The sequence below is a fragment of the Schistocerca piceifrons genome, chromosome 8 (assembly GCF_021461385.2).
Source record: "Schistocerca piceifrons isolate TAMUIC-IGC-003096 chromosome 8, iqSchPice1.1, whole genome shotgun sequence".
NCBI classification, from domain to species: Eukaryota; Metazoa; Arthropoda; class Insecta; order Orthoptera; family Acrididae; genus Schistocerca; species Schistocerca piceifrons.
In genome coordinates, this window is record NC_060145.1 from 273,910,020 (window position 1) to 273,925,495 (window position 15,476).

Consider the following 15,476-nt stretch of genomic DNA (forward strand, 5'->3'; position numbering starts at 1 on the left):
TCCTCGTATTATTACACGACCTCATTCAACATAGTGAGGTGTCGATAACCGCGTCTTTGTTGTCTTAAAGGCATTCTTGACTAACGTCAACTCACCACCTCTAGCGTGAAAGTTAACTATCACGACCGTTACAGCGTGTATTTAAAGCAAACATGATTTGCATCCTCACTTTTATGAGCCTCGCGCGAAATCAGAACGGACATAATTTTTCAGATGTAGAAACACGCCTGACAACTTTCGTTTATGTCGCACAACTCCTTCTTGGTGTCGCATTTTTTTTCCTCTCTGTATTTTGACATGCCACCAAGTACAACTCCACCACTAAACTTTGAGAGATCCTCTGCGCTAATGTGTGTGTTTTCTGTACGCTTTCTAGCTTTAAAACAGTCTTCTACGACCCCGAGTACACATATAATAATCCAGCTCTCTACGCTATTTAAAATTTCACCACTGCCCAGCATTGACCACTATCACCTTCCTACATGTGTCAACTACTCAATTTTACGAAATCTAAGCCGGTCCACAAACTTGTTGCCACAGTCAGACATTTACTTCCATCAGACTGCAGAACAGAAACGAAGACATTTCACTGGTCAGTCCCTGCTCCCGTTAGAGGAAATTCCCTGCTGCCAAGGAAAAGTCACTAATTTTTAAACAAGAGAAGTGCTATCGCCATCTCCAGGTTAGACAATGACCCCATCTCCAGGACACTTGAAACGGACCCCAGAGGACCAGCTGAGGAGCTGCCAGGAATGCCATGTTAGAAGATTCACAATACAGCTGTACTAAAGGACAATAGAGAGACAGACATGGCATTAGAGGGAGAGACTGCTGTGTTACCACCGGAATAGTTTGACGTGTCACGTAACAAGGCTGTTGTATTTTGCACCGGTGTGGGCTTGACAGTCGAAGACTAAGTAGACAAGCAAATGCATGGCATCTAGCGTGCACAACGCACGTTCTTGCAGATTATGCATGCCACCATACGATCGCCAATACGAAAGTCAGCGTTTAATGTTCTAGTTACAACCTGCAGCACACACTCCGTACAGACACAGTGGAATGATGTTACTGGCTGCTGTGTGATGTGTTACACTGCCTTTTGATACTGCCCACGTCCCCACCTTCATCTATGTTCTCAACTCCAGTAAACGTGAGCTACAACCTGTCGTGGGTGTAATCTGGTTTCGCAGGACAGAGCGGATCAGGTTGTGGAAAGGGACCAAGGTCAATTACTGTTAGTTATACAAGAACACACAACTTTATTTCTCGAACCAAAGCACAGTTTTATCTTTAAAACAAAAAAGATCAATGCACGGCTAGAGGCCCAAGTAACTTATCCAAAATAAGTTTAAATGATTCCTTCTAAAAGATCAGGATTTAGAGTAAAGGCTGAAGGCCTTACTCAAGTAAAATTACAATACCTTCTCGGCTAAAGATGAAAACAGTATTTCAGATCAGCTAAGGAAATTCTTTAAAAGCCAAGCGTTTACAAATTCCGGCTAAAGCCCATATTAAGGAAAATTCAAGTTAATTCTTCTGCTGAAAACCCAATTAAAAAAATTTCTTTACATAATAAAAGACGGACTTTAAAGATAAGCCTTTACACAGTAAAACAGAAAAACATCTTAACAAAACTTGAAGTATCTTGTCGGCTGAAGGCCCAAGCAATTACTCAAAAATAATTAAAGACAACCTTAAGATAAACATTTACAGAACACAGCTGAAGGCCGTTTCAAGAATTCAAAATAGTTAAAGAGAAACCTGTGAATTTTAAAATTTTCCCGGCGAATTGACTGTTCAAACAAATTTCGGGCTTGCAGCCGGTCGTCGTTCATACTTCGCACGATATTTCAACTGGGCACCTGCCAGTCATTTTCAGGTGAGCCGTCGCAGACTGGCGAAAACGTTTTTTCTTTTTTTTTTCTTTATTGTATTTCAATTCCCCATCGGGGTGGGCTGGCAGCAGCATATGCGCTGCTCTTCAGCCGAAAGACATAGAACAAAACAATAGAAGACAGCAAAGGAGAGAATAAGGTGAACATAGATACAACAAAGTGGGAACATCATGGAAGGCAATAGACAAAAAACGGGGTGACTGTAAAATGGAGATAAAAAAACTGTTTAAAAGTAGCACACACAAAAAGCCACACACGGCGACGATTAAAAGAACACAAGGCACAGTATGACTGGAGCATAAGGTATCGATGGATGGCATAGCACATAACGTAACACTGACGGCGGTCCTCAAGGCAGTACACAATTAAAATCACACCTCTTGACGCACAGGAGAAACAGCACTAAACACAACACTGATGAGGCACACTGATGATGATCAATACAGAGGATCTGCCAGGCGCAAGGGGATGAAGGAGACCTGGAGAAGGGAGGGAGGGGAAGAAATGGGGGAGATGAGTGGGAGGGGGGGGTGCACGGAGGAGGGCCAGGTAGGGAGGGATGTGGGAAGGAAAGAGGCAAGTATGAGGTGCAGGGCCTCAGGGGAGAGGGGAATGGAGGAAAATCCGCTCTGGGAGAAGGAAGGAAGAGGAAAAAAGGGGGCCCTGGGGAGGGGGGGGGGGGGGGCAACAAGGCCAGGTTACAGTTGGAAGGAAGGGTAGATGTCACGGCGAAGTTCATCATCCGGGAGGGGGAGGTGTTGGAAATTGCCCTGATGAAGGAGATGGAGGGTGTGGAGGTGGAGAGAAGGAGGGATACAGCGATAGAGGCGCAGCAACGGGCGGGGGGTGGAGAGGAAGGAGGAAACCAGAGGGTGGGGGGGGTCAAGCCTGCGAACAATGTAAAGGATGCGGAGATGTTGGAGGAACAGGAGGAGGTGGGGGAAGGGGATCAGTTCATACAGGAGCCATGTGGGAGAAGGAAGGCGGATACGGAAGGCAAGGTGGAGCGCATGGCGTTCAAGGATTTGGAGGGCCCTGTAAAAGTGGGTGGGGGCGGAGATCCAGGCAACGCTTGCATAATAGAGGATAGGACGGATGAGGGATTTGTAGGTGTGGAGGATGGTAGAAGGATGCAATCCCCATGTCCGGCCAGACAGGAGTTTCAGAAGGCAGAGGCGGGAATGGGCTTTCTGCTGGATGGTCTGGAGATGAGGGGTCCAGGTGAGGTGTCGGTCGAGGGTGAGGCCAAGGTATTTCAGGGTGGGGGTGAGCTGGATAGGACGACCATAAAGGGTGAGGTAGAAATCATGGAGGCGAAAGGAGCGAGTGGTGCGGCCTATGATAATCGCCTGGGTTTTGGAACCGAAAACGTCGTCCGTTCCGCAATATATAGCGTACTGTAACTATTCCGCGCATGCGTCGAAAACTTGATAGTTGAACCACACTGCGCGCTGGCAGCGCCCTCGCTGGTGGAATAGCGCAACTCAGTCGCCCTCCGTGTTGCTGTTTGCCACGGCGGTCGACGCAATCTGTCGTCTTCGATTTGAGCAAATCGTGGAGATGATGGGATTCCATGCACTGTCCAGCTGGTAGCCGCTGTCACGGTTTAACAGATTTTCCGCCAGTCGTATTTCTACGGATTCTTTAATTATGGAGTCCCAGAAAGATGTTGCTGTGGCCAAAATAATTGTTTTCTCAGAGGGCGACTGAGTTGCGCTATTCCACCAGCGAGGGCACTGCCGGCGGGCAGTGTGGTTCAACTATCAAGTTTTCGACGCATGCGCAGAATAGTTACAGTACGCTATATATTGCGGAACGGACGACGTTTTCGCCAGTCTGCGACGGCTCACCTGAAGATGACTGGCAGGTTGCTCAGTTGAAATATCGTGCGAAGTATTGAACGACGACCGGCTGCAAGCCCGAAATTTGTTTGAACAAAGAGAAACCTTACAGAGAAAGATTTACATATTACAGCCACAGATCCTGAAACAAACGCGGCTGAAGGTCTAAATACCGAGCAACAAGAATTTTAAGTTAAACATGGGTGAAGGCCTAATCTTAAAGTTGTTATGAAGTTCGGCTGAAGGCCATATACTAAATATAAAACAAACAATATTAATAGACGGCTGAAGGCCTGGTACAGTACCTGCGACCAAATAAAATGACAATCACAAACAACAAACAGTGGTGCTCAGAAGTGTTCGAAGGGTTGGCCTGGGGAGGACACACTAACAACAGTTCAGGCGTGACAGGCAGCCAAGCGTAACACTAAACAATCGGGTGGCAACACGGCCTAGGGGCGGCTGAAGAACCAACCAACAGCGTAATCATTTCCCTTCCATCCGACACACTCGCTGCTCTATTTCAACCGACCGACTGACAACTCCAGTACACAGGCAGCATTGATCTGCTCAGTGGAAATCACAGAAGTTACACACGGTTCTACGAAACACACTTGGACAAGAACTCGAACAATAGTAAAATTTCTGTGGAACAACAAGGACGAATCAATTCGACACACAGAGAATTTCCAGAAGCGGTCGGCGGCCAAATACACGTCGTCGGATGAGACGACCGACCGAACGACCAACCCAGGTCGTTCCCGCTCCAATCTCCTTCTGTCGGACAGTTCATGGGTCTGGCCAGCGGTCGTCGCATAACGGCTGTCCGCGCCTCACTGGCGCCACGACGACCCAGAGACACTGACTCGGACCCAACCATGCAGAGGGAACACTTGTCCATTGGCCATCCGACATCCCTGCACAAGGAAGGAACCGACCCAAGTCCCGAAAGCTGATAAATTGAAGGGGCCCAGAAGAGATCGGACGACGAATTAAACGTCGTCTCATGAGAGACCGACCGAACGACGAACCAACGGTCGTCCCCGCTCAACTCTGCTTCCGTCGGACAGTTCATGTGTGTCGCCAGTGGTCGGTGAATACTGGCTGTCCGGACCTCAATGGCGCCCCCCCCCCCCCCCCCCCCTGACTCTTGCTCCGTCCACGACTTCACTGCTGCTGAGTCCCGACTCAGCTCCCAACTGAACACCAGACAGACAACGACCCGGAATTACTAGCGGTCGCTCCAGAGATGGTACGACAGTGCACTTATAGATAAACGCTGCTGCTGGCACTGACGGGCAAACAAACCAGCAACCTAATGTCGCCAGTAAATCGAACTAAAGAAAAAACGAGGCGATAGAACCACAAAAAGAAGTTGACGAGCAATAAACGGCATGATCGCGAGCCGCGCGCGGCTCAGTGGGTTCTGTCTTGTAACTCATTCCTTCATTCCACCCTGTTCACGTGCCTCTTTAATTGGTTCTGCTCGAGTTCTGGAATTTATTGGTCAATGTGGTTTCTTTTTTATTTTACTTTTGTCCATTACATTTTTTAAGTTCCAAATCCTTATTTGCCACTCTCTTTCTACATGTAATTTTATTCGTGAGTCATCAGTATTTCGTTGAAGTTGTGACGAATTGTTTGCTCACTCCGAAGGACCGTAGCTTACCAGCTGTATTGTTGGTTATTTAAACGCATAAATCTGTAACAGCCAATGGTTCCAATGGCTCTGAGCACTATGGGACTTAACTTGTCATCAGTCCCCTAGAACTTAGAACTACTTAAACCTAACTAACCCAAGGACATCACACACATCAGTGCCCGAGGCAGGATTCAAACCTGCGACCGTAGCGGTCACGCGGTTCCAGACTGTAGCGCCTAGAACCGCTCGGCTACCCCGGCCGGCTCTGTAACAACGCCAAGGTGAGAAGTGACCTGTCCACTGTCGTTGTAATATGAATGACACATGGTTATATAGTTTTCGACATATGAATTGTAACGAAAAGTGACGGCATAATTCTCTACGTTGTCCATCAATACCTTTGTCGCACCTATCTTGGATGAGTCTGGAAGATGTCTTTGCATCAAAACTTACTTCGCGATCTGAGGAACGGGGAATGCTTCATACTAATTGATAGCTGCTCCTCTCTCTGGACTATGGCGTTATTGGACGGTTGTAATAGAATATAATGTTCCGCACACTGCTTTCCCAGCCACTAATATTCTATTTCAAACGACATATTACTTGTCTTCATCAGTTCCGATCAACGCCTTTCCTGTGCATATCAGTACTCTTACATGTTGCAAGTTGCTGTCATCTAACAAGGTTGCTCCAAAATATTATTCCGTTTAACCTCAAAGAATGAAAATACTCAACAAGAAAAATCAGCGTCTACTCAGGGTTAGCATTCCAGCTCTCAACGATCGGCGCTCATGTCGACTTACGCTATACTCCGTACGTATTTACGTTCGTAGCACGATGTAGGTCTGTACTTCAGTTGCTTCTTGGCATCCGCGCTGCAAACACAGTCACACAAAGGTGGCTGAGCATTCCAACCACTATACGACGCCCCAACGATTACTTCCTCAATAGTACCACATTCGTCTGTGTCTCTCTGTTGGTAACCCATTCCAGTTCAATGCAATACGAAATCAAAGGACAGTGACAGTTCATGAGACTCAAAACTGAACAAAGTTTAAATATTGTTTCCCTCCGATATTGTCGCTCTTCCTTTATGATGTGTTGGAAAACAATACATATCTAGTCGAATGGAACGCGTTAATGAGTTTGCAGAGTTAAATTCTTGGTTAGCTCATCAAGAGTTGGGTTTCGCTTCGTCTCCATGTAGTGAAATTTCTTTCTTTTCTCTTCTTACAGGAGGCATATCCGCTACGGCCCAAAGGCTTCCACGTCATCAATAGCAATCCTAGTCTCGAGAAAATATTCTCGTTTTTCGAGGGTTTCCTTAAAGAGAAGCTGAAGAAAAGGGTATGTACTCAAATATATATAAGTGTCGTTTGTAATTAAAGTATGAATCCTCAGTACCATTAACATGCACGGGCGCTGAAGACCCCTCTACTACTACTATTAACATGCACTCTAGAAAGATTTCTAGTGCAGAATCAGGTCAAATACTTCTTCGTATAACAGATGTCTCAATGTGGATTTAATGGATATCCTAGAAAAAGTGCACATAAAACCAAGTGTGTAATCAGGATCTGCTGTATTACTTGTAATATATCTGTCTCCATATAACCCATTAATGTGTGTGTTTTATTAATTTATTTAATTTAGTTTATGTTTTATTTTTAATTTGATTTTGGTTCCACTGCAAAGATATGTGAAGGCACGGATCGTTCCTAGATTTTACTAACACAATGTAGCGTGGGATCCTGAATAAATTATTGAAATTACTTAGACGAATCCATGCTCAAAAACAGTTAATCATTATAAGCTATATACAAATACAAATACAAATATATATTTCACCATTTTCAGTACGTAGGGATCTACGTGTGATTTAAATACGTCTTTTTTCAGGTCAAGTCTGTGTCCTATTGCACTTAAAAATCGTCTGAATAAATTATGTCAGTTTCCTACAGATCATGGATGAAAGAAATAATATCGCCGAACTCCAGCGTCACCTGTGGATAGAACGGGACAATAATTACTATAATTTGAAATTGCCGCTTAATGGCAGACAGTTGCCGTCCAGCGATGTTTAGCTTGCTGCCGGCGTGGCGTCTGAAATTCTTTTAAAACTGATGGAACAAGCAAACGGAATATGTGGTGCAGGTTACAGTTAAAATTAACAACAGTAACATTTTATACATATACTGGAGCTCACTGCTCAAATAATACATGTACACAACAGTGGCGTCCTATCCGAACAAGAACAAGCAAGAGTGCGTGTGGCACTTTTTGTTTCACTCCGATAGCAAAAAGAACAAATATAATAATAATACTTATGTTACAGATAATAATTCTTCTTTGTAATCGCATTATGCCTTGACTTTCAGTAGAGTTTCTTTTACGTGTAACAAATATAATTGCTCATTTATCGTGGAAAAATGTTTAAGAATTTATAGTTTGCCTAATCTGGGTCGTCACCGGGATCTTCAGTATTACTAACTGTTTTAAGTATGTTTCGTTACCTGAATTCATAAGCTTTAAATACGTACAATTAATAATGAAACTTACTTTCGTTTGTAACATTCATAGATTAGAAAAAAATGCTGGCTGTAGCACATTCTTTGAAATTATGAGTGCAGCAATGGTAAAATACAGCTGAAAGGTTATCAGAACAGAAAACTAGAGTGTAGCTACAAGAGTCGTAGGACGTGAAAGGCAGGCAAAAGACGAGGAAAGAGTGATACAGACCTGTAGCCTATTCCCATGTTATTCGACACTGAGAAAGCACTAAAGGAAAGCAAAGAGAAATTTGGAATTGTAATTAAAATTCAAAGAGAAGAAAAGAAAAAGGTATAGTTTGCTGATGGCATTGTAATTCTGTCACAGACAGACGAGGACTTGGAAGAGCAGTTGGACGGAACTGAAAATGCCTTGAAATTACACAGTATGATTTCTTGACAATATTAGAAAGTTTCAAGGGTTATGGAGAAGGGTAAATGTACCAATTTAACAGCATCTTCCGTCGGTTCTTGGCAGAACAAATTTATAATAAATTACAAGCACCAGTTTGCCTTTGTCCTACAATTGTGGTAACCGGTTTTCGGCTTACAAGGCCATCTTCAGACATTTACTAAGTATTGTCACCAGAGAAGTTACAATGTTTGCCAACAACATTGGAAGAGAAGTAAGACGTCTAGACTGAAGCAGAAATATACAGTAACTAACATCTTTGACAGTATGGTGGTAATGCAATGAAGAAAACTTCTTAGATCTCATTACTGAATGGTCAGCGTGACGGACTGCCGTCCTAGGCCCTGGTTCGATTCCAGGATGGGTCGGGGATTTTCTCCACTCAGGGACTGAGTGTTGTGTTGTCTTTATCATCATTTCATCCCCATCTGGAGCGCAAGTCGCCCAATGCGCGTCGAATGCCATAAGACCTGCACCAAGGCGGCCGGACCTGCCCCGCAAGGGGCCTCCCGCCCAATGACGCCACATCTCATTTCCATTTTTACCATTGACATCAGTACACACACACACACACACACACACACACACACACACACACACACACATTATTTCGAAACTTATAAAAAAAACTACAACTACAGACACAGTAGTATCTTCTTGCTCAGAACATCCCTTAGCTCACATACATGCAGCTTTCCACTCTGTTGTACACCGTCTCATATCCCACACTGTCTGTTTCTACATATTCCCATTTTCCTCTATTCATTAAGTTCTTTTGTTTTATTGAAGTTGTCTATGTATTCCATATAGACTGTAGTTTTACAGCCAATGCTTTCTTTTAACTGATACTTGTATTACTGTCCATTTTTAACACCACTTGTAGTTGTCTAATCAAATATTGTTTATATTTTACTTAGTTCACTTACTTAATGCAAACTGTTACATAGCAACAGTTTTGAATATAATGTTAATGTTAAAGTGCAGTACCACCACGCTCTCCAAGTTTGCATTTACTGTACGTTCCCTCAAACGCCTACATTTTCCTGCATTTATTTATTTCTGTTTATCTTAATGATATTGTTTAAGTTCGTAATGTATACTGTAGTTACATTGATAATTGTTTCTTCTTTTAATTGGTTTGTGTATCACTCTCCAAGTTTCATACTTCCTGATGTAGCCCTGTCAAGTATTAATTTTATTTTATTTTATTTTATTAGTTTTGTTTATTAGTAGAAACTGTTATGTAGGCATGCTGTTCCTATTTTGTGTTAAAGTTTTTCCTGTCTACTCCATTTTTATTTATTTACTGTTCAATTTTTATTTCTTCATTGCATTACCACCACACTGTCAAAGATGTTACTTACTGTATGTTTCTGCTTCAGTCTAGACGTGTTACACGTCTTTCAATGTTGTTTGCAAAAATTGTAACTTCTTTGGTGACAATACCCAGTAAATGTCTGAAGATGGACTTGTAAGCCGAAAACCGGTTAACACAATAAAAGTAATGTTGTAGAACACAAGCAAACTGGTGCTTTCCATTTAGTACCAATTTGAGGTGAGAGATCTCGATTCGGAGACGAACGAGTCGTATGTTGTAAGCGAAAGTAGTTCTGATACCTCTGACAGTGCAATACATCATCAGTATTGTTTTTGATAAGATTACAGGGTAGGTAACTTACAGAAGTGGAAGTATGGACCATAATAAGGAAAACTTTCCAGTAAACGTGCTCTCTGAAATGCATAAATTAAGAGCTATAGGGACTTGTTCAGTAGAAGAGATGTGTTTCACAGTATCGCAGATCAACAAGTGCCCATAGCTCTTAAGGTATTCACGCTATAGCCCATTTTTACCAGACATTTTTTCTTCTTTTGTTTCGTATTACCACCTCTTTACGTTGTCTACCCGACAATCGTAGTGACAATAGTTCCGGTACATACATTGAGATAACAGAAGTCGTGGGATAGCAATATGCACATATGCTGATGGCGGTAGTACAGTGTACACAAACTATAAAAGGGTAGTGTATTGGCAGAACTGTCATTTGTACTCACGTGATTCATGTGCAAAGATGCCAACGTGATCATGGCCGCACGAAGGGAACTAAACAGACTTTGAACACAGAATGGTGGTTCTAACTAGACACGTGGGACACTCCATTTCGGAATTCGTTAGGGAATTCAGTATTCCGGGATCACAGTGTCAAGATTGTGTCGAAAATACCAAATTTCAAACGTTACGTCTCACAACGCATAACGCAGTGGCCGGCGAGATATGAAGCGTCAGAAAGGGCATCCGGTCAGCAAATGCCAGAGACACAACCAAAACCTATACATACCAGCGCCGACCCCGTTAGTAACGGAAAAAGGTAGTAGCAACAGAAGGAGAACCAGCTCATTTTTCTTCGAAAATGACACTTAAAGCAGTAGATGAGAATAAATGAGAACGGTTGAAGTACTACGGAAGATATTAAACGTTGAGTGGGAACAAGACGAAAAATGTTTCTCGAAAAGAAAATGTTTTTTCATCTAACACAAATTTTAGTTACGAACTTCCAGCAAACTCGAATAAGTTCAGGTCAGCAACTTCTGTTAATCAGTACAACGAAAAACAAGCCAAAAGCACAAATTTCATGTTTTTATTTACTTGATGACTAGCTTCGGGCCTAGCCCTATTTTTGAAACAACCATAAAATCAAAATAGTATTTCCAAAAGTACAAGAAACATATCAAAAATATACGTATATTGAAGTGAAAATGTACAGTAACAGCACATGTAGATTTATCTGGAGACCAAAATTGGGCGAACAACAGAATAGACAAGACGAGAATAGTACCTTTTGAAATATGATGTTACAATAAATGTTTAAGATTATTTAACAACATGCCCAGAATCGAATTAGGGATAAAAGAGGATTATGGTAAAATCTAACTAAAAGAAAGAATCGTTTCATAGAAAACACTCTGACGCGTCAATAAATAATAAGCTTGCTAATGGAAGGAAATGGAGGCAGTTGCAGGAGGTAGGAGAACTGCTATAGAGGGTAATTAAAGCTTGGGTACAGTAAGTGAGGGTGTAGCTTCCGTAATTATGGAGAAATGAAGAGGCTTACACAGGACAGACTAGCGTGGAGAGCTGCTTCAAAGCAGTCTTGGGACTGAAAAACGCCACGGAAAGTTATGTAAAAAGAAGGAAGTGTGGATAGCGAACGGGATTGTTATTAGAACCCGTCTCAATAGTATTTTATGCCTTAGAGCATCTCGTAATGCTTAGAAAATATTACGTTGTTATGTTTACGTTTCATGTATTTCAGATGTTCATTCATCCCAATCTGGAGTCTCTTTATAAGCACGTCCCCAAGAAGATTTTGCCGGAGGAGTACGGAGGAGAAGCCGGACCTATTGAAAAATTGCAAAGTAAGTGCAAACCATAGTCAGCGATTTTTACGTCATCCAAATTGTGCAACGTTGTGTACCCATAAGCCCTGAAACAGGCTTTTCGGAGTTATAGAGGGGACTTAGTAGGTAAGTCTGCTAGGAAACCCATGATCGGAAATGTACCGATAGGACTAAAGTTTGAAAATCAGCTCACTTTCAAATCCCACGCTTCGTGGTAGAACACAGCGGAAGCAAAGAGCTCTGACCTGTGTGCTCTACTGGAGCCCATGGCATGGGCAATGTTTCGAGTACTCGCCTTTGAGTACTCTCCTACGGGACGAACGACGCTCTCTTCAAGACGAGAGAGCGGCGCGTCAGTGGAACAGCACAGTCAGCCATTCTCGTTGCAAAACGTGCCAATTTCCCGTTGCTGTAAGAGGATGAAAATGGTATGTGACGTCATAATAGAACTGACGACAGCTGCCTCTTCTCAGTTTATGTGTGTACTGTGCAGCAGGAAATTTGAAAATGAACTGATCTTCTAACTTATATTACATCCGAACTGTACGTTTCTGGACTTGGGTTCCTTATCAAAGCTACTAACTCCCCTTTACAACCCCTATGAGTCCGGTAACAGGAATTGTGAAATACCCTGTAAAATATATTAGGGCAGCGGTATGTAAGATCAGGTAATAAATAACTGACTATTCGTTTACTTTAACAGCATCACTACATTGGCTACTGATCTTGACATACATGGAGATTAACCTGCCCTGAGTTTTATGCAACCCGCAATGCCTTCAAAAACCACAAGGGAGATTTTCAAATTTTCTCGCTCGCTATGTGCAGACTATCAGTCCTACACAAAAAATGAATAAGACCATTTTGCAGTTAATGTAGTTAAATTTTGTACTCGGATTCGTTTTCGCTGGAGGCCACGGTCTTTTAGTTTGAACGTCACTTTTTCCAGTTTCTCTTGACTAATTCGAAAACTAGAGCCTCCAGCGAAAACGTATCCCAGTACAAACTTTAACCACATTTAAAATCCTGCAAAAAGATCCTCCACAGTTTTTCTCTAGGACAATAGTTTGTGTGTAGACACTGAGAGAATATGATAATTTCGTGTGTGGGTTTTGAAGGCATTACGGCTTACATAAAACCCATAGGGAGGGGAAGCTGAATCACCCTGTATAAATCTAGAGAAAAAACGGCTTCCAGACCATCATCTCAACATTTTTCAAATCGTTTTAAGTTGTACTAAAATAAATCGAAAGCAGTTATTATGCGATGATTTATTAAGGACCAGTTTCGCTGCGTTAAACCAACATCTTGAGGCTGTTAGTAGTGTCACATGGATAAGAACACAGAGACGCTCCCAACGTCGTTGTCACGTAATCCAACCGCATGAAGAAAGGAAGTTGTCAACAAACAGTCAGCGGCAGAGCATTGAGAGAACAGTGCGGGGGATGAGGAACCTGTTGTTGGTTATCACAAGAATAAAGTACTCACACTATTAACAAGCTGAAGGTACTGCCTTAACGTAGCGAAACCGATCGTTAATAAATCATGCCATAATAGCTCTCTGCGGTCTATTGAAGTTCAGTTTTCCATGAATTTCAACAGCTATGGTTGCCCATACTATAAAGTTCCATATTTCTCAAATGAATTGAACTTGAAATTTTAAACATGTATATGAGCCTCTGTCAAATACAAGCAATCAGTGTGGCTCAGTTTGGCCTCCATAGTCTGGCCTTCAGCAGATATTCAAGAGCGATAATTTTTATATGGTGTGTAACAGACAACAGCCTGGAGGGTGGTGCGCTCACCCCACGCTCCTCCATATCGCGTCCAAAAGAAGCCATTGGCACAGGACGACATGACGGTAGGTCGGTCCCGAGTAGCCCGTTTGAGGCCAGAATGGTGGAACTAGGAAAAAAGAAATATGAATGGCTTAGTACCCGTGTCTCAATCTCATATGGATAATGCTACTTACGCATTTCAAAAGCATATGACGTGCGTGATATTTCGACTCGTCTTATATTACTAAGGGGGAGGAGTAGCACAAATACAGAAGCATAATAAAGTATCCAGAATGACATTTTAACTATGCAGTGAAGTGTGCGATGATACAAAACTTCCTGGCAGATGAGAACTGTATGCCGGACCGAGACTTGAAGTCGTGACCTTTGCTTTTCGCGGGCAAGTGCTCTACCAACTGAGCTACACAAGGACGACTCACGACCAGAACGAGATTTTCACTCTGCAGCGGAGTGTGTGCTGATATGAAACTTCCTGGCAGATTAAAACTGTGTGCCGGACCGAGACTCGAACTCGGGACCTCTGCCTTTCGTGGGCAAGTGCTCTACCGACTGAGCTACCCAAGCACGACTCACTCCCCGTCCTCACAGCTTTACTTCTGCCAGTTCCTCGTCTCCTACCTTCCAAACACAGTTTTAATCTGCCAGGAAGATTCATATCAGCGCACACTCCGCTGCAGAGTGAAAATCTCATTCTGGAAACATCCCCCAGGCTGTGGTTACGCCATGTCTCCGCAATATCCTTTCTTTCAGGAGTGCTAGTTCTGCAAGGTTCGCAGGAGAGCTTCTGTTAAGTTTGGAAGGTAGGAGACGAGGTACTGGCAGAAGTGAAGCTTTTAGGACGGGGCGCGAGTCGTGCTTGGGTAGCTCAGTCGGCAGAACACTTGCCCGCGAAAGGCAAAGTTCCCGAGTTCGAGTCTCGGTCCGGCACACAGTTTTAATCTGCCAGGAAGTTCAACTCACCAGTCCTCACAGCTTCAATTCTGCCAGTATCTCGTCCCCTACCTTCCAAACTTCACAAAAGTTCTTCTTCGAACTTTTCAAAACCAGCACTCCTGGAAGAAAGGATATTGCGGAGATGTGGCTTAGCCACAATACTTGGGGGACGTTTCCAGAAAGAGATTTTTACTCTGCTGCGGAGTGTGCGCTGATATGACACTTCCTGGCAGATTAAAACTGTGTGCCAGACCGATACTTGAACTCGGGGACCTTAGTTCGAGTCTCCGTCCGGTACACAGTTTTAATCCGCCAGGAAGTTTCATAATAAAGTAATATTTTATTATGTGTAGACGTACCCCTATCCCTGTCTGTTAAGCAAAGGGAACAACCAAGAAGAAAGGAAGAGAATTTAGCTGTGCCGACGTGTACTTTATAACATTAGTGTAGGAATCACTATAGAATGATTTACCAAATGACTGGAAATTCGTAACATCAGACATTCCTAATTCCCTTAAACTTAGTTGTCCACATGGGATGTGTTTTACGATGTCACTCTGTTTGCAGATATGTGGAAAGAGCGCATTGAGAGGAATGCGGCGTTCTTCAAGGAGGACGAGAAGTACGGGGTGGACGAGTCGAAGAGGCCCGGCAAACCCAAGACGCACACCGACCTGTTCGGCGTGGAGGGCTCCTTCCGGCAGCTGTCCGTGGACTGAGCACGATTCTCTGCCGACCTATTGTCTTTACTCTTACTACTGTTATATGTTGCTACCGTAAAATACTACCGATGAATTTGAGAATAAAATTACTTTGCTTTCAAATTCTGGCAGTATATCTCTCACAAAATCGCCTTATCATGTGTCACGGAGAGCACAAAAAGCACAACACGTTATACATTATGTGTAACTATGAGTTTAACACACAAAGCAATTAAAGACATTAGCTGCCAATCGGCACTGATTTACGTTGATGAGTCATAATATTATGACCACCTGCTTAATAG

The 15,476-nt window shown here is 43.1% G+C and overlaps 1 protein-coding gene across 1 annotated transcript in view; it reads left to right on the forward strand.

Moving 5' to 3' along the window:
• The window catches only part of LOC124712267 (alpha-tocopherol transfer protein-like), a 76,238-nt gene extending 61,049 nt beyond the window's left edge, over window positions 1-15,189 (forward strand). Inside the window, exons 5-7 of the mRNA XM_047242561.1 lie at window positions 6,618-6,728; window positions 11,654-11,756; window positions 15,038-15,189. Coding sequence (XP_047098517.1) covers window positions 6,618-6,728; window positions 11,654-11,756; window positions 15,038-15,189 — 366 coding nt within the window. The remainder of the gene's footprint in view (window positions 1-6,617; window positions 6,729-11,653; window positions 11,757-15,037) is intronic.
• The last annotated feature ends 287 nt before the right edge of the window (window positions 15,190-15,476 follow it).